This window comes from Candidozyma pseudohaemuli (assembly GCF_003013735.1).
Source record: "Candidozyma pseudohaemuli strain B12108 chromosome Unknown scaffold00015, whole genome shotgun sequence".
NCBI classification, from domain to species: domain Eukaryota; kingdom Fungi; phylum Ascomycota; class Pichiomycetes; order Serinales; family Metschnikowiaceae; genus Candidozyma; species Candidozyma pseudohaemuli.
This window is the reverse complement of record NW_020194449.1, coordinates 123,300-140,228: the sequence shown is the minus strand read 5'-3', so window position 1 is coordinate 140,228 and position 16,929 is coordinate 123,300. Positions and strand designations below refer to the sequence as shown.

Below are 16,929 nucleotides of genomic sequence, written 5' to 3'. Positions count from 1 at the left end.
TACCCTCAAAGCAAATAAGTTACGGTTTTAACCGGGTGGGGCCGACTAGGTGGACACCCAGAGTGGCCATCTTGGGGCCCGGAGGTACAGGTGTCTATATATGCGAAAAAAATCTTCATACTCAATCTCCATCCAAAGGATAGTCTGCACTTTTCCGCTTAAACTGATTATTCTGTAATGAAGTACCTCGCTGCTTACCTTTTGTTGGTCCAGGGCGGTAACGCCAACCCCTCCGCTTCTGACATCTCCGCTCTCTTGGAGACCGTTGGTGCTGAGGCTGACGAGTCCAGAATCTCCACCTTGTTGTCCGAGTTGGACGGCAAGTCTGTCGAGGAGTTGATCGCCGAGGGCAACACCAAGTTGGCTTCCGTGCCTTCCGGTGGCGCTGCTGCCGCTTCTGGCTCTGCTGGTGCCGCTGCCGGCGGTGCTGCTGAGGCTGCTGCTGAGGAGAAGGAGGAAGAGGCCAAGGAGGAGTCTGACGACGACATGGGCTTCGGTTTGTTCGACTAAGTTAATAGCGACGTTTAATAGACTGCTCATTCCAGAGAGTTGTAGGATTGTAGGTGGATGGAGGTGATTGGATGGTGTGTTTTGAGAGGATGGTGATTTGTGATGATTGGCTGGTGGTTTGTTAGCATGATGCTGATAGTGGGGTGGTGAAAAGGGCTTGAAGGGCATTTGTGTGGGTTTGGCTCGTTGAATGTTTGCCGTTGGTTGACTGTTTTAGTTCATGGTGTGGATGGATCTTACTGCGCAGTGCTGAGTAGAGGGTGTGAAAAATCGGGCCCTGAAGGCATTTTTCGATATCAGAGTATTAGCTTTGGATTCGGAAACTAAGGTTCATTTGCTTTTCATTTACTCTTCACATCTTGAAGGTATTGCTGGTTCTAGTATGGGTTCACTCACTATTGGGCTACCTATGCACGGCTGAAGTGGTATTAAGATCTGGTAAGGAGGAGCTTGGTTCAGTGATTCTGATAATTTTTATAATTTTAGGAAGCTCATTGTACTTGAAGCTCGTTATATCAAGTCTTGAAAGAAAATAGAAAATCTTATTCAAAAGTTATGGCTAAATCGGACGACTGAGAAGAGAGCGATCCATATTTGGATAAGTGACTTTTACTTACTAGCATCAATCTATGATAAATATCTGACGTCAAAACTCATTTCAAGCAGGTAGCAGTCACCTTTTGACACACGGAGTATGTTGATGCACTCGAGGGTGCATTACATGTGAGCTTTTGTATCTGATGAGTATGGAGCCCAACTGAGCTCCTCTAGTTTACATGAATCTCACAATTTAAGCTAAGTCTCTCTTTAACAAACCACCCTGAATTCACCAGTAATACGTTTTGTGAGTCGGCTAACCATCAATTCGGATGCGCTATGTTGGATGTGCTATCCTCGATGCATGTCTCACCCTGGACGTTGATAATACCATACGAACTCAAATTGGAGCAAATATGTCCATGAAATATGATCAATAAGCTCACCTCATTCCGTAGAGCCATATTCCAGTACTCTATCCGCTCTGATTCTGATCGAAAGCCCGCTTCATGATCTCTAATCAAAAGTACCTCGCTCCATGGCCTCTTACCCCGTAGACCACTAAATAGGCCTTTCCTGTCCAATTAAACACACCAACCTTATTTCCATCCAAAAACGAAAACCGAACTTATCCCTCCCTCACTAGCTCTGTGAAGTGGCATACTCGAGCTTCTCCACAATAATCCGGAACCGCGTAATCTGCGCTTCAAGGCCGTCCTTATCCAGAAAATCCGCCTCCCGTAGCGTTTCTGTCTTTTTCGCCAACATCTCCAAATACGCGTGTTTCTGCTGCTGGTATATGAGCGCCTGACTCTGCTGTATAAGCTGTTCTCGAAGCTTCGTGTATCTCTGTCGGAGCTCCTCGTTGGACTCTTTGCGGGAGGCCACGTCTTCCTTAATTTCCTCCTGAACCGCCTTGGCGTACTCCTTCTCTAGCTTCTTCTTCAGAATCCTCTCGACCCTGGCCTCATCATCCACAATCAAACCTTCCTGATCCCTTTCGTCTTCTTCCATGGCATCCTCCTCCACCTTCTCCTCGTCATCTTCTTTAGCATCCAAAGCAAATAAGTAAGTTGGCTCCGGGAGAACCTCGGCCAATTCTTGTAACTTACTCACTCGTTCATTGATCGAAAGCCCTCCTTGGGATTCTGGAACAATGACAGGCTGAATAAGCTGCTGGACTCTCTGTAGCTGCTCATTCACCTTTGAAAGCTTGTCGTGCTCGTTTTTGAGGATCTGCTGCACGAGCTGGTGTACCACTTGTTTGCTGAATCTGTGCTTGTTTTGCCTTTTGATATGTAGATTGACCTTGAGAAGGCCGTTTTTGATCTTTTCTTCGGGAATTCCGTACTTGTCCATCACGCGCCGCACCTCGTCGGTGATCTCGACGGGCTGGCTGACTTTGCTGATTTGTTCTTCGACAATTCGCTTGATCTCAAGGTAGGACATAATGGTTGCAAAATAGAAAACAGAGCGGGTTGATGTAGGGCACACCCGTACACCAGACATGGTCACCCACCAAAACCCCGCTTCCCGACTAAATGTCCATATTTAAACTGTCTTTTTGCTATAATGGAAGTGCAATAAGTTGCTTGGCTGCCCCCCTTCCCGCTTATCGGGGGACCTCCTCGGGTAAACCGGTCATCGTCAAAAACGGTCACGTGACCCTACACACTAAAAGCAAGCCAGGGTTTCTTATCACACCACAATGGACCTTCTTACCAACGTTTCACGGCCCATCTACGACCCGATTCGGGACGGAGCCGGCTACAGAGCCGGGACCCGGATAGCCAGGGTGCAGTTGCTCGTGGCGTTGTTCCTCGGCCTTTCGGCGTTTCTTATCTTTTGTATTCTACGAAAGAAGTACCCCAGGATCTATGTGGCCAACTTCAACCGAATCAACCAAAACTACGTCCACAGCCACCTGCGGCAGAACTTGCCGCCGCTTCCACAGAATCTGCTTTTTGGCTGGGTGCCTATTGTTTTTAAGATAAGCGAGAGCCAGGTGCTAGAACATGCTGGTTTAGACGCTGTTGTGTTTCTTGGTTTCTTCAAAACGTGTATCACGATTCTTGCCACGTGTGTTGTTTTTGCTGTGACGGTGATTCTGCCGGTCAGATACAAGTACACTGGCCGGATGGACCTTCCAGATCCAGACGACGATGATGATCGTAACTCTACCCTGATAAGGCTGGCTGGGTTTCACGCCAATCTTGTGGAGCTTCTCAAGCATAAGAAACCCGATCACGAGCCTATTTTGTGGATGTACACGCTTTTCACGTATATCTTTACTGGTCTTGTAATTTACTTGCTTCACAAGCAGACCTTGAGGATTATCGATATGAGACAGAGGTACCTTGGTAAGCAGAGTTCGATCACGGACCGCACGATCAAGCTTTCTGGGATTCTGCCTCTGTTACGTGAAGAAGAGGCGTTGAAAAGACACATCAACCTGCTTGGCGTGGGAGAGGTTCATGATGTAGTGGTGGTGAAGGAGTGGAATGCACTCAATTCGTTGATCAAGATGCGCCGCAAGGTTATGAGACACCTCGAGATGGCCTGGGTGGAGTATCTCGAGACAAACGGGTTGAACAACACGACGGATGTCATGACTTCCAGAATACGACCTTCGATAGGCGATCTGTTCAATCTCCACCAGCCTCTGGGTACAGCATTCACCGATGAGGAAGAGGGTTCTAACGAAGTGCAAAGCGATGCAGCTTCAGCAGCCTCCTCTCCATCCATTATCGATCAGATTTCTGAGCACATTGACGATCACGATACGCTTGAAGGAAGCGCCAGTCAACTTCCCCTTCTCAACGACGATGCTGCCAAAAGACCTAAAATGAGAAAAGGTTGGCTCGGCCTCTTTGGGCCAGAGGTCGACTGCATCAGCTACTACACCAACCAGCTTGAAATCATCGACAAGGAAATCAAACGCTACAGACTTCGCGAGTTTCCTCCTAGTTCCACGGCCTTCATCACAATGCGTTCTGTGGCTCAGGCCCAGATGCTCGCTCAGGCTGTACTTGACCCCAAGGTGAATCACTTAATCACGAGCTTGGCTCCAGCTCCTCACGATATCATCTGGGAGAACCTTTGCTTGACGAGAAAGGAGCGTAACACGAGAATTTTCTTTGTCATGGTTTTCATCGGTCTTGTTTCGGTGCTTTTGGTGTTCCCCGTGAAGTTCTTGTCCAATTTCTTGAACGTTAAGACGATCTCCAAAATCGCCCCAAAGCTCGGTGAATTCCTCAAGGACCACCAATGGGCCGAGTACCTCATCACGGGTATTTTACCACCCTATGTCTTTACCATTTTCAACATCGTCATGCCGTACTTCTACATTTGGGTCACAAAAAGGCAGGGCTACACTTCACACGGTGACGAGGAATTGTCCATCGTGTCCAAAAACTTCTTTTACATATTCGTGAACTTGTTCCTTGTCTTCACGCTCTTCGGAACGGCTATAATCAGCGACACTGCCCAACTTGCCTACCAGTTGGCCTACTCGCTTCAAAAGTTGAGTTTGTTTTATGTGGATTTGATTATTCTTCAGGGTATTGGTATCTTCCCCTACAAATTGCTTCTCTTGGGAAACCTTCTCAAGTACCCAATCGGCAACATCTTCTGGTGCAAGACCCCAAGGGACTATCTCGATCTTTACAAGCCACCAGTCTTTAATTTTGGGTTGCAGTTGCCACAGCCCATCCTTGTATTAATTATCACAATCACCTACTCGGTGATCTCGACCAAGATCCTCACCGCAGGATTGATTTACTTCATTATTGGCTACTTTGTCTTCAAGTACCAGTTGCTTTACGCATGCGTCCATCCACCTCACAACACCGGTAAAGTCTGGCCTTTGGTGGTGAGAAGACTGATTTTGGGCCTTTTGATTTTCCACACCACCATGTTTGGTACCCTTGCATCGCAAAAGGCTTTTGTCTGTGCAACGTTTATGATTCCATTGGCCATATTCACCTTGTTCGTGCTTTGGAACTTCCATAAGCACTACATTCCATTGTCTTCGTTCATCGCCTTGAGAGCCATCGAAAACAACCAGTTGCCATTCCATGGCGACGAAGAGGAAGATCTTGTGGGCGATAATGATCTGGGAAGGGGCCAAACCCTTGACGAGCGCAGAGAGTTTTCTCAGACGTACGAGTATCCTGATTTGATCAACGACCTCGATGGTCCTATTATCGCGTTGGAAAACAATCAGATTCTTGTGATCGGGCCTGATGGACACACCGCCAAAAAGCCCATTCCTGAATTTTAGTCGGCAAAGAGTAACTTGATCATTTTAGCCTGTTCCTGCCAAAGTACAAGCTCGCCAACGAACAACTGGGTGAATGTTGAGTCGCTGAAAGCCGCAAGCAAAAGACTGATTGCAAACTTGCGGAACAAGATCAGCACAATGGATGCGCCAACGACAATGGCTGAAGTCAGCAAGTATGAGGATCCAATGTTCATTCGAAGTGCCTCGATGGTATTGATCAAGCCTAGGATATCAACCACGGCCGAAGCCACAGTGTGATTATCGTAAGGCCAAATCAACATGATGATGGGAATGCATTTGATGGATAAGGACATGAAAACCGTCAGCAAGAGCACAGCCACAAGGTATCCTCGTTGAAACCTCGGAGGTAGGTTATTATTGGGCTCTTTTCCCCAGCCTATAAAGAACCTGAAGCACTTGTCTATAAGCACACAGAGCACAACACGCTCGGCCAATTGCTGGTATATGAAAAACAAGTATTGAAGCGGAACTGGTTTCTGCAAAATACGTGCCACTATGATACTATGCGTCTCATGCTTTTCCTCGTATGCCCAATTGAGGTACACCTCAAAGAGGATAGTGAGGGCAGCATAGCGCAAAAGCAGCTTGTACCTTTCAAAAAAGGGTATACTGTTTTTGTTGGAAAAAATGGAGCTTTCCACGACGTTGTATGCCAAATGCCGGTATGCTTGGGGTTTGAGGAGGAGCACATCCAAAAAGAGTATGACATAATCGAACTCTATATACTTGTCTGCTAGGTTGCCACACTCAGGACAGACAGTCATTTGGATGTACTTGCTTTTAAACTCCGTGAAGAGCAGCTTGATGTTTGGGTTTGCGCATTCCACACAAATCATGCCATGGTTGGAAAGTTCTACTGTGTGAGTTGCACGCCTGGAGGTGTTGATAATGTGAGGTGTACGGGTGCAGGCGTGGCTGCAACTGCCCATGTACGGTTATGTAAATTAATTATTATATGCTTAAAGTGGCCTAGTGGCCTATGCTAATGACAGATTTGTTGTGGGGGTGGTATTTCAGGAACCTTGCCGAGGGTGAAAGCAGGTTCATCGTATGCATCTGGGTAAGGCTCAGTAGTGCTGTTTGCCTGTGATGTGGTTGAGGCCTGATTACTTGTAAAACCGCCAAATCCTGAATCGGTTTGCGTTGGTGCCTGGGTTCCAGCCGCAGGCTGTGGAGCGAATGGATTTTGTGCTGGTTGGGCTGCAGCCTGGCCAAATGGTGAGGTCGTATTTGGTGCACTTTGACCAAATGCAGATTGAGATTGTGCTTGTCCACTGAAGGCACTGGGCTGAGAGCCTCCAAAACCCGATTGGCCGAATCCAGAGGGTTCTGGTGTCTTTGCGGCTCCAAATGCACTGTTTGTATTGGTCTGGCCAAAACCGCTTTGACCAAATGCTGAACCCGACTGAGTGGATGTGCTAGACTGGCCAAAGGCAGAGCCTGAATTACCGGTATTGCTTGTGTTAGAGCTGCCAAACCCCAGTTGGCCGAAGCCTGATTGTCCAGACCCTGACTGACCAAATCCTGATTTGCCAAACCCTGACTGGCCGAAGCCCGACTGTCCAAATCCTGATTGTCCGAAGCCTGCCTGGCCAAAGCCCGCTTGGCCAAATCCAGAATTCAGCTGGGCGGGTTTATTTTGTGTAGTACCTTGGCTGCCAAATGCTCCGCTTCCTGATGTACTTTGTGACCCGAAAGCTCCTCCACCTGATGTGTTCTGCGACCCAAAAGCACCACTTCCACCTGTATTTTGAGAGCCAAAAGCGCCACTTCCGCCTGTGCTTTGAGAGCCGAAAGCACCGCTTCCTCCTGAAGTCTGGGAACCAAAGGCCCCGCCCAGATTTTGAGATCCAAACGCACCTCCAGTGCTTTGTGAGCCGAAAGCTCCGCCAGTCAGTCCCAGAGAGCCAAAAGCTGAACTGCCAAAGGCCGAATTCTTATTATCTGTTTTGCCAAATCCTGATTGGCCGAATGCTGAGGGTTGTTGCCCGAATCCGCTTTGGCCAAACGCAGAGGACTGGTTATTCTGTGAGCCAAAAGCTGAGTTCTGAGTGTTCTGCCCACCAAAGGCCGAATTTTGAGTGTTTTGCTGTCCAAACGCCGAAGGTTGTGTATTTTGCTGTCCAAAGGCAGATGTGCTTTGTGAACCAAAGGCCCCACCTGTGTTTCCAAATGGTGAGGAGCCGAAGCCAGAGGAGCCGAAGCCTCCAGAGTTACCAAAACCGGACCCACCAAAACCAGCGTTGTTCTGTAAATCGTTAATACTCTGCTCTAATGTCTTGGGGATAAACGGCTTGATCAGTTCTTTTCGTGTCGCTCCGACTTGCTGGTATCTTGCGGCGAGGCTGTCCTTCGATTTGATTTCGTTGACGCAATACTCCATATCCTTTTGCCTCAATTCCAAGTTCTTGTCATAAGCCTGCAAACTATTGTTGGCGACTGCCTCCATGTACTGTAGTCTGAGCTCTTCAGCCGACATATCCCTGCCTTCAATCAAACTATTGGCCGTAAACTCATTGTAACCGTATGTTGTCAAAGTGGGCTTGAATTGAAAATACGGGAGTTCGCTGAGATCAGTCTGGATGGTTTTAGCCAAGTCATTTGGGTTTCTGTCTTGGAAGGCTTTTAACGCCAGATTGGTCGGTTGCGAGCCAAAAAGCAGCTGGCCTGACGGATGAAAGAACTTGCACGAGTTCCCAAAACGGCAATTACCCTGTTGAAAGAATTTGCATACCTGTTTAGGTGGCATTATGGGAAGTAGCCTGAATGAAGAAGAGCTGGAGAAACAAGCGTTGAAGATGCGTCTCACACCCGTACCTCTCAAATGGCTGCAAATGGCTGCAAATGTTCTGAGCGGTGGAGGAGGATCAACAAACATTATTTGTTTTCTTTGAATTTTAGAAATTCAATTTATGTGAATGTTCTGGCGCCACTTCGCTTTGAGTGTCTGACGCATAGTAACCAAAAATGCTCAGTTCTTTCGGTTCATCACAATCCCCTGTTGGTTCTGATAAAGGTATCGGTAATGACGTGCCCTTTCTGGTTACTCTCCATGAATGCCTCTTTGTAGAGCGGTAAAAGCTGAGATATAACTCCCACTTTCGTGATCTCTCCTCTCGAAATCTTTTGCAAGAATCCCTCCATTGCCCTTCGCAAAAACGGCTTCAGCAAGGAGATTCTATCGATAAGTATAGCGTCAAACGCCTCAATGAGCGAGATTCCAAGCGAAGTGGGGATGAATGTCTCCGTTTTTCCAATTTTTCTTCGGGTGATGTAGTTTCTTTGGATAATCTTTTCGACATGATCGGCAATTGTAGCATCAGTGCCGATCCCGTTAGCGTCCATAAGAGCAATAAGCTCTGCTTCTGTCATGTAATTCGGTGGACTGGTCTTTCCCTCTTTTACCTTGCAACTTGAAGGCTGGACCTCCTGGCCTTCGGTGAACGCCGGAAGTTGTGCCAGTGATTTCCAGTCTGAGTATGGGTATACGTCCAAGAAGTTACGCTCGGTGACTTGGAGCCCCAGAGCGGTAAAGCGCTCCAGACGCCACTGGAGATCAATTTTGGTTTGGAGGCCTCGGGCGTCGTCAGAACAACATGCTAAAAACCGGCGGACCACAAACTCGTAGACCTTCTTCTGATCAGGCCTCAAGACGTCTAGCGATGCAAATTTTACTGGATAAATCGGTGGATGCGCTTTATCATCGTGCTTGCCGCCTCTGGGAGCTCTAAAAGCGCCCTGAACGAGATTTATAGCTTGGGAGCCCCATAGCGGGCTTTGGGTCTGTTTTGAGATGTAGCTCTGAAGATCAAGCTCGGCAGGAAAGCGATCTGTTTCGGTACGTGGGTACGAGATGAAACCTGCTGTATAGAGCAGTTCTGCAGCATCTAGGGCCGCCTTGGCCAGCATCCGGAAGTAACGTGAGCAGCATTTCTGTAAGTCCACGGTAGTCAACGGAAGCGGTTTATAGTGGGAGGCTGGTTTCGTGTTGACACCGACGATCCGAGGTTTTTCAGGACCCTCGAGAAGCTGAGCATATAGCACGTACGCGAACATTTTATCAAAAAGATGGTTCCTGGCCCACGAAAAGTTCACCTTCTGTCCGTCTTTCGTGACAATCAACTCAATCGACCAGAACGGTTCAGGCCGGAACTTCCGTACACGAATGTACCGGTCCACGACAAAACTCAATGTCGGAAACTGACACGTCCCGTACGACACCACCTCCTTGTCGCCCACTAGCCTCTTGCTTTTGTAGATATTGGTGAGAAAACGAGTGAACAGCGTTCCCACACGGAGATCGAACTCCGTACGGCATTCCACGGCCTCCACGAGCCGCATGTCCAACAGTTTCGGGTTTCTGGCGGCCTGAATTACATGAGAAGGCTCCAAGTGGGAGAACTGTGCTCTCCAGGTCGTTTCCAACGTGATCCTTCGATTGGCTCCCAGCGCCACTTTCATGATTTCCCACCCAATATACTCTCCTTCTCGATCGCAATCCGTCCAGATCATGAGTCTGTCGGCGCCCCGAGCCTCCTTGACGATATTCTTGTGGATTCCAGCTCTCTGATCGCTATCTGGAGGAGGTTTTGTCAAAAACGGAGCGTCAAAAAGCCTTCCTGGCGGGCACTTGCCCCATCCGTATTCAGGCCCGAAATCCGTGCTCAACACGTGGCCCGCCACGGCTGTCATGGTGACTTCACAGGAGCCCAAACCTGGAAAGTTATACGTGAAGTCGTAGTTCTTGACGTATTTATACAAGCTGTTTCGAGGCCTGACGCGTCCACCAGATAGAACGTTGGCGACCTCCTTGGCGATGGAGTTCTTTTCCGCCACACAGAGCACCCGCATTGCATATATCGGGGTTGGTGCTTCTTTTCAGTTGTAGTAGCTGGATTATCAACATCCTGCACGCGCTGTAGATGCCTTCCTACCACTCGGACTACTTCTTCTACTAGGGTATCCTGAAAAAACGCCTATGAAGGACTTTGATGCCAAATTGGGCACGCTCTTGGAGTGGCTTAGCGCCAACACGGCTCTGTCGCTTGTTTCGGGGAAAATTACCGTGAAAAATACACCCGATTCCGGTAGAGGTCTCTACGCCACAGGCCGAATCGGGTCTCTGGAGGAAATTGTGAACGTGCCACACCTGCTTTTGCTCAATTTCACTACGGCACTTGCACACGTGTCGAAATTTGCCGGTTTTGGCTTGTCGGAACCGCATTATGCCAAAATCAACGTCCCCAAGACTCTGCAAGATCAAATCACCCAGATCTACAAGAAACTCACGCTCGAGGGCATTTTGGCGCTTCTGTCGTTCCAGTTCTTGAGCGCCTACATTGTGCTTGAAAAACGCCGTGGAACAAACTCCTTCTGGAAACCGTTTTTGGATATGCTTCCTGAACTAGAGGAGCTCTCCTTGGCTCCTGTGGTGTGGACGGTGCTTCAATCGCCTGGCCACGAGGATCTCACAAAGTACTTGCCCAGATCCACAAGAAAACACACAGAACGTGTCGTTAAGCGTTTTGAAACGGACTACTCCACAGTTAATGCATTTTTAGACCTCACCCTAGACAAGGTCGAGTTTCTCTGGGCCTGGATGTGTATCAATTCCCGTTGCTTGTACATGGAGATGCCACAGAAAAAGGACTCGAGCGACAATTTCACCTTGGCGCCGTATGTGGATTTCCTAAACCACCTGGGAAACGACGAATGTGGAATAAAGATAGACACCCACGGGTTCCATGTTCTTACTTCAACAGCCTACACGCCCGGCATGGAATTGTATTTCAGCTACGGACCCCATTCCAACGAGTTTCTTTTATGTGAGTACAGTTTCACGATCCCACAGAACCGGTGGAACTACATCGACGTTTCCGACTATATCACACCGCTTCTTAGGCCCCAGCATGTGGCTTTCCTCGAGGAGGCAGGCTACTACGCAGACTACACCATCAACGATATGGGAATGTCGTTCAGAACAGAAATAGCACTAGCGGCTTTGCAAGAATCCGATCCAGCTCAATCTAGAAAGCTCCAGGCTTTCGTGGATGGCATATCTGATGGCACGGTGTATCAGCTCAAGAGCCATGTGCTTTTGAAGCATATTCTTACGAAGATCGTGGGAGACTGTGAGAAGAAGTTGGCCATCGACACGGAGGATCCTAGGATGAAGGCCATTTCTGTGCTTTACAGCGATACAAAGGCTATAGCCGAGAGGACCATTGAGGAAATCGGCGGATAAGCTTCTACATCGCTACCTCCGTGTCACGTTGTTCATGCTATTTACAATTCCCCCAAGCATTATATATCATCAAGGGCGGACTTTTCGATTCCACGCTCGATCGATACCTTATTTTTCACCATCAGCACCAACAACTTGTTCGTCAGCGTGGGAATGCCGTGCTTTTTCCCAAGACCGACAATGTAACCGTTGATGCCATCGATCTCGGTCTTGTTCATGTGTCTAACGTCCTCTCTCATCGAGGAACTGTTTTGCGATGTTGCCTTGCAAACTTCCAAAACGGTGTTGATGAGTCTATCTGGATCTAAGCGCATTCTGGCGCCGTCAATCTCCTCGATTTGAGCACCAAACTCGGCTTGAAAACACTGAACAGCCTCTTTGGTCACCTTCTTCATCATGGGGATAACCTGAGCGCCGTAAAGAAGATCGCCATTGAAACAATCTAGCAATGCCGTGAGTGGGTTGATGCAAGCGTTCACCACCAACTTCTCCATTTGCGTGATGAGCATGACGTTCAGAGAAACGTAGCTAGCATTGAGGCCAGAACACTTCAAGAGATCCTGGATCATTTCCGGTGTTTCGGTATTTTTCGTGAACTTGGGTGCTATAGTGAGCTTCCCCATTCCAACGTGGTTCACCTGGTTCGGCGTCAGCTTGTATGCCCCGTGTGTCGAGATAGCCTCGTATATGGAAGGCATGTTTCCAGAGTACGCCCAAAAAGTGCTTTTGAGCTTCTCAGCCATGCCCATGCCGTTTTGCAATATTAGCACGTTCAGGGTCTCGTTCAAAAACGGAATGTATGGACCGAGAGCGGTGACGGTGGAATGCGATTTTGTGGAAATGACAAGGTTCTCGATCGGACCGCTCACAGACGGTAGCGGCGCCAATTCGCCCTTGATGGTTTGAGCTGTAGTCTCCACAGACTCGTTGTGCGGCCTCACTAAGGTGATTTTCGATCCTGCCGAAAGATACAGCCCTAGACGCTGTTTGGACTTGAAAAGCAACACGGGGTCTTTTCCTAATCGGGCTAGCTCATGCGCCACAAGCAGCCCCATGGCCCCTGCACCGAGGATCTTGGTTGCCATGGTTGGTAGTAGTAGACTTTTCCGGATGAGCATCAACAGTTGATGCAGTCCCCACCGAAGTCTACCCTAGATAACACCAGAGGGCAAACAGAGGCGGATGCAGATTTCAAAATGAAACCTGAAATTTGAAAATCCGGCCGTCTGAATAATTCATCCGTTTATTATATTTTCTTGTGTTGGTGCCACGTGACTTCACCTACAACTCCACACCCCGGATTCTCAATTTGGTTTCTCACCATACCATGCTTGTTATCGGACTCACTGGCGGCATTGCCAGCGGCAAGTCTACTGTCTCCAAAGAATTCGCCGAAAACGGAATTCCCATTATAGACGCTGACGTCATTGCTCGTCAGGTGGTGGAGCCTGGCAGAAAGGCTTACGAACAAGTTGTGGCTGCTTTCAGTGACGATGTGACTGGATTGGTCGACCCTACAGACGCTTCGCTCAATCGGCCTGCTTTGGGAAAAGCTGTTTTTGGAAAACCAGAAAAACTCAAGGTTTTAAACAAAATCGTCCATGGTGCCGTCAAGAAGGAGATGGTCTGGCAGCTTGCTAAGGCCTATGCGGGGGGTCACAAGATGGTGATTTTGGACGTGCCGCTTTTGTTTGAATCGGGTATTCACAGCATTTGCGGTGCCACCGTGACGGTTTTTACGGAAAAAGAAACGCAGCTCAAGCGTCTTTTGGAGAGAAACCCTGAACTCTCTGAGGAAGACGCCCGCAACAGAATCGAAAGCCAGCTTTCCAATGAAATTAGAAACTATAGAGCCGATATTGTGTTGGACAATAACGGAAGCGTGGGCCAGCTCAAGGAGAACGTCAAGTCTGTCCTTGCTGAGCTCTCACCCAATTGGTTCTGGCATTACGCAGACTTGATCCCACCAATTGGCTTTGCTCTGGCCATATTGACTGTGGCTCTTCGTGCTGGCCGTGACTATTACAAGGGAACTATCCCACCCAAGAAGGAGAACTAAGCTCTCCAGTATTGCGCCAAACTGTGAAGGGCGTCAATGACAACGGGCAAGAAAGCGTTGACACTGTCGATGATGAGGTTCTGGAAATGAAGAATCGCCAGCTCCTCGGTCATTTCTAGGGCAAACTTCTCCTCGACCTTCTCCACCACACGTTTCGGATCGATCTGGATATCAGGTATATTCGCATTCAACATCAACTGGAAGAGATTCAAAATCAAGTTGCTGTTTCTTCTAAGCGTCGTGTACGTGATGAAGCAGTAGTTCTTGAAGATGTTGAAGTTCTCGTGGGTCATTCCGCCCATTCCGTCAACCACTTGGATAGGAAGCTTCATCAACGGTGGGAAAGGTTTGGGGTCTCTGCCGAGAATATAGCCAAAATCGGCGTGCCAAAACTTGCCGTTGGGTGAGAGTAGCAAATTATCCAAGTGTCGATCGCCCACACCGAGAAGATAGGTAATAACACAGTATCCAGCGCATGACTTCACGTAGTTATCCATGAGAGTGGGCGAAATGCCCAAATCACTGGAAACAGCATGTTCCTGATCTTGCAGAGGAATGCTGTTCTTCTTTTTGCCGAGAACACTCTGAGATTCCGGTTCTTCGTGGTGTAACATTCTGCTGTGAAGTTGAAGGTACCGAAGAATTCCATTTGCCGTAGTGGCACTTTGGCTAGGACCAACATTGTCATAAGTTGCTGATAATACGGCATCTAGCGTTTCATTGGGCACAAACTGGATAAGACCAGCGACCGGACTGGTTGCCAAAATCTTGTATGGAGTGAGCTTCAAGTCCAAGTTCTCATTCTTCAAAAGCTGGTCCATAAGGTTGATGATCTGGATGACCAATTGATCCTGACGCAAGTCGTCGCCAATCTTGAACATAAGCAGGTACTTTCCATACTTGTGTTTCTTGGTTCCTCCAAAGATTTGGGAGGAATGCGATGACGACAGGCGTTCCTTGAAGTTGGTGATGGTCTTGAAGGTGATTTTGAGTGGTGCCAAAGAAGATTTAAAAACGGAGGATTCTTCTGGATGGCATCCACAAATGATAACGGATGGATCGAGTGGAAGTGGGAAAGGATCAGGAAACAGAAGCATTTCATTCAGAGGGTCTGCAAGGTACTCTCTGAGGAACTGAACCTTTTTGGCTGTTGCCTCGTTCCTCTTGAAAGTTGTCCGAATCTTCTCCACCAAACTGGTGAGCTTCTTGATAAACGCAATCTGTCTCTTCAAATACTTATACTGTGGCAGCTTGGTTTTTTGACAGAAGGTTCTGAGCTTTTCAATATAAGTGTTGAGCACAACGCCGTAGATAGCACCGTTGACCGCTTTCGACTGGGGAACAACCTCTCCACCATTGAGCTGGTCCTCATTTTCAACCTTAACATACCAGTAGAAGAAGTTTCCGAGAATGCCGTTTTCCACTGACCGTTGGAGTAAGAACTTGGCTAGCGGGGCCTTGTCCAAATTGGGATTCTCCTCTATGACCTCGTACTTGAGTGCCTGGACGAGTTGAAGAAGGTACAATAGGAGCTCATCAGCTGAGGCCAATTTGAGTCTATCTACGGCAAACTCACGTAGTTTCATGGCCGACTTGAAAATTTTCTCGATTTTTTGCTCTTCTGCAGTGTTAATATCCCTGCTGGCTCCTGAAGTATCGACCAAACGACGTCTTAGAGCCGCTGTAAGGTTATGAGGGTTGAACTGGTTGCTGAGAAGTTCTAGCGCATCGCCCATATCGATCTTTTCAACGCTCCAGTAGGGCAAAATCTCCTTCATGGCATGGTCGAGCTCCTGCTCGTTTTCCCAGTTAAAGCACTTGAAGAATTTCGTCAAGAACTGGCGCTGGCTCTGCAGGGGTCCTGAGATTTGTGATTCGTCGCCCAGATTCTTTGAAAAATAGTACCTGTACTTCCAAAGCATGCGTTTCTCGTGATCGGCCAAAATGGCGCTCAGTGGTTTCCGCAAGATCTTGCCCAACTCGTCACGGTCCTGCGGTGACGGCTTGACCTCCTTATCTAGCAAGGAGTTGTTGTTGACGCTGGTGGAGAGAATGTTGAATTTTTTCTCGATCGGATCAAGTGGTGCTCTGCGGGTCAAGCTTCCTCCTGATTGTCCAGGAACCCCAGCACTTCCAGAAACTGAAGCCTCGCCGGTGGTGTTGAAATTGTGGAGAGTCAGAAAATCAAAGTCAGGATCGTACAATTTCCGTGGCGTCAAGTCCACGGACGTGAGCACCATGGCGCCTGCGTTTTCGGTACCCAATTGCGTCTTGTCAAAATCAGCCTGGGGTAGCATCTCCATGGTGGGAAGCTCGTAGGTGATATCCAGAAACACAATTGGGAGGGAGAAGTTCGGGAGCTCCACAAAAAGATGGTATGGTGCGTCGCCGGGACACGTTTCCTGGTGCTTGAGCTTTTCTGCAATCGGAAGCAGGAGGGAGTCTAGCCATGGTTCCTTCTTGAGAGCGCCGTTTTCGTAATTGATCATTCTGTCTTCGAGCGGCGTGGTGCAAAATTCCGTTTTGTAGTTAACAGCGGCAGAGTCCTGCGAAATCGGAACCTTGTAGGTGCCCTTCCTGAGGGACCCATTCTCATGGTTAAACAAGGAGAGTCTACCTTCCGCAAAATGGACCGGTTTCGTCTGCACAATCTCAAAAAGCTCAAATCGCAAGTATGCGCTGTAGTCGAGCTGGCTGTAGAGAATCGGGAGCTTCATCACGGCATCCCAGATCCGCTTATTACCCAGAAACTGCCTATACGGCGTCTGGACTGGAGGAATTATGCGATTGTTGTTTCCGTCAAGCACCTCCACCTTGACAAACAAGTCTGAGCTTGCCAGGATCTTGGAAAGCACCTGGAAGAGGTCCGGGTTTTTGTACTTGGCGGAGCTGGAGGCGGGTTTGAACTTGTGGGTTGTTTCTAGGGAGCGGATTTTCACGAAAAGCGGGATCAGGAGGTGCTTGGAAAGCCCGAAAGTGGCTGTGTTGGTCGACAGGAGCAGCAGGAGTCCTGCATCGGACGCCTCCACGGTCTGGGCGCCTCCCTGTGACATTGGGTTCAAGAAGTGGGTGTAGTTGAGATAGTGATAATACTGCAGGGTGATGCCAGTTGCAGCCATTCTGGGAATGGAAGAGGGTGTGGTTTTTGATTTATAGGGAGGGAAGCGATATGGTTGGAGGTTTTATAAAAATGTTTCTACAATGGCAGTTTGCATATTCGGGGAAAAGTGTTGAAGATGTTGAAGCACTATTACCAGAGAGCAGATACCTTTTGTG

At 48.4% G+C, this 16,929-nt stretch overlaps 9 protein-coding genes across 9 annotated transcripts; 4 read left to right on the top strand and 5 right to left on the bottom strand.

Moving 5' to 3' along the window:
- Window positions 1-177: 177 nt before the first annotated feature.
- Window positions 178-510, top strand: RPP2B (ribosomal protein P2; the record flags this gene model as incomplete). Its single annotated transcript, XM_024859843.1, has 1 exon — window positions 178-510. The coding sequence occupies one exon, from the start codon at window positions 178-180 to the stop codon at window positions 508-510; it is 333 nt and encodes a 110-aa protein (XP_024711992.1).
- Window positions 511-1,689: 1,179 nt separating this feature from the next.
- Window positions 1,690-2,496, bottom strand: C7M61_004523 (uncharacterized protein; the record flags this gene model as incomplete). The annotated part of the gene is made up of 1 exon (XM_024859842.1): window positions 1,690-2,496. The coding sequence occupies one exon, from the start codon at window positions 2,494-2,496 to the stop codon at window positions 1,690-1,692; it is 807 nt and encodes a 268-aa protein (XP_024711991.1).
- A 259-nt stretch (window positions 2,497-2,755) lies between these two features.
- On the top strand, window positions 2,756-5,292 carry C7M61_004522 (uncharacterized protein; the record flags this gene model as incomplete). The annotated part of the gene is made up of 2 exons (XM_024859841.1): window positions 2,756-5,243; window positions 5,273-5,292. The coding sequence occupies 2 exons, from the start codon at window positions 2,756-2,758 to the stop codon at window positions 5,290-5,292; spliced, it is 2,508 nt and encodes an 835-aa protein (XP_024711990.1).
- Window positions 5,293-5,325: 33 nt separating this feature from the next.
- On the bottom strand, window positions 5,326-8,099 carry ARV1 (sterol homeostasis protein; the record flags this gene model as incomplete). The annotated part of the gene is made up of 2 exons (XM_024859840.1): window positions 5,326-6,150; window positions 6,372-8,099. The coding sequence occupies 2 exons, from the start codon at window positions 8,097-8,099 to the stop codon at window positions 5,326-5,328; spliced, it is 2,553 nt and encodes an 850-aa protein (XP_024711989.1).
- A 239-nt stretch (window positions 8,100-8,338) lies between these two features.
- Window positions 8,339-10,201, bottom strand: C7M61_004520 (DNA topoisomerase 3; the record flags this gene model as incomplete). The annotated part of the gene is made up of 1 exon (XM_024859839.1): window positions 8,339-10,201. The coding sequence occupies one exon, from the start codon at window positions 10,199-10,201 to the stop codon at window positions 8,339-8,341; it is 1,863 nt and encodes a 620-aa protein (XP_024711988.1).
- Window positions 10,202-10,328: 127 nt separating this feature from the next.
- Window positions 10,329-11,594, top strand: C7M61_004519 (protein-lysine N-methyltransferase; the record flags this gene model as incomplete). The annotated part of the gene is made up of 1 exon (XM_024859838.1): window positions 10,329-11,594. One exon carries the CDS (start codon window positions 10,329-10,331, stop codon window positions 11,592-11,594), a length of 1,266 nt encoding a protein of 421 aa, XP_024711987.1.
- Window positions 11,595-11,653: 59 nt separating this feature from the next.
- C7M61_004518 (2-dehydropantoate 2-reductase) lies at window positions 11,654-12,679 on the bottom strand (the record flags this gene model as incomplete). Its single annotated transcript, XM_024859837.1, has 1 exon — window positions 11,654-12,679. The coding sequence occupies one exon, from the start codon at window positions 12,677-12,679 to the stop codon at window positions 11,654-11,656; it is 1,026 nt and encodes a 341-aa protein (XP_024711986.1).
- A 242-nt stretch (window positions 12,680-12,921) lies between these two features.
- C7M61_004517 (putative dephospho-CoA kinase) lies at window positions 12,922-13,555 on the top strand (the record flags this gene model as incomplete). Its single annotated transcript, XM_024859836.1, has 2 exons — window positions 12,922-13,506; window positions 13,550-13,555. The coding sequence occupies 2 exons, from the start codon at window positions 12,922-12,924 to the stop codon at window positions 13,553-13,555; spliced, it is 591 nt and encodes a 196-aa protein (XP_024711985.1).
- A 94-nt stretch (window positions 13,556-13,649) lies between these two features.
- VPS34 (phosphatidylinositol 3-kinase) lies at window positions 13,650-16,706 on the bottom strand (the record flags this gene model as incomplete). The annotated part of the gene is made up of 1 exon (XM_024859835.1): window positions 13,650-16,706. One exon carries the CDS (start codon window positions 16,704-16,706, stop codon window positions 13,650-13,652), a length of 3,057 nt encoding a protein of 1,018 aa, XP_024711984.1.
- Between the last annotated feature and the right edge of the window lie 223 nt (window positions 16,707-16,929).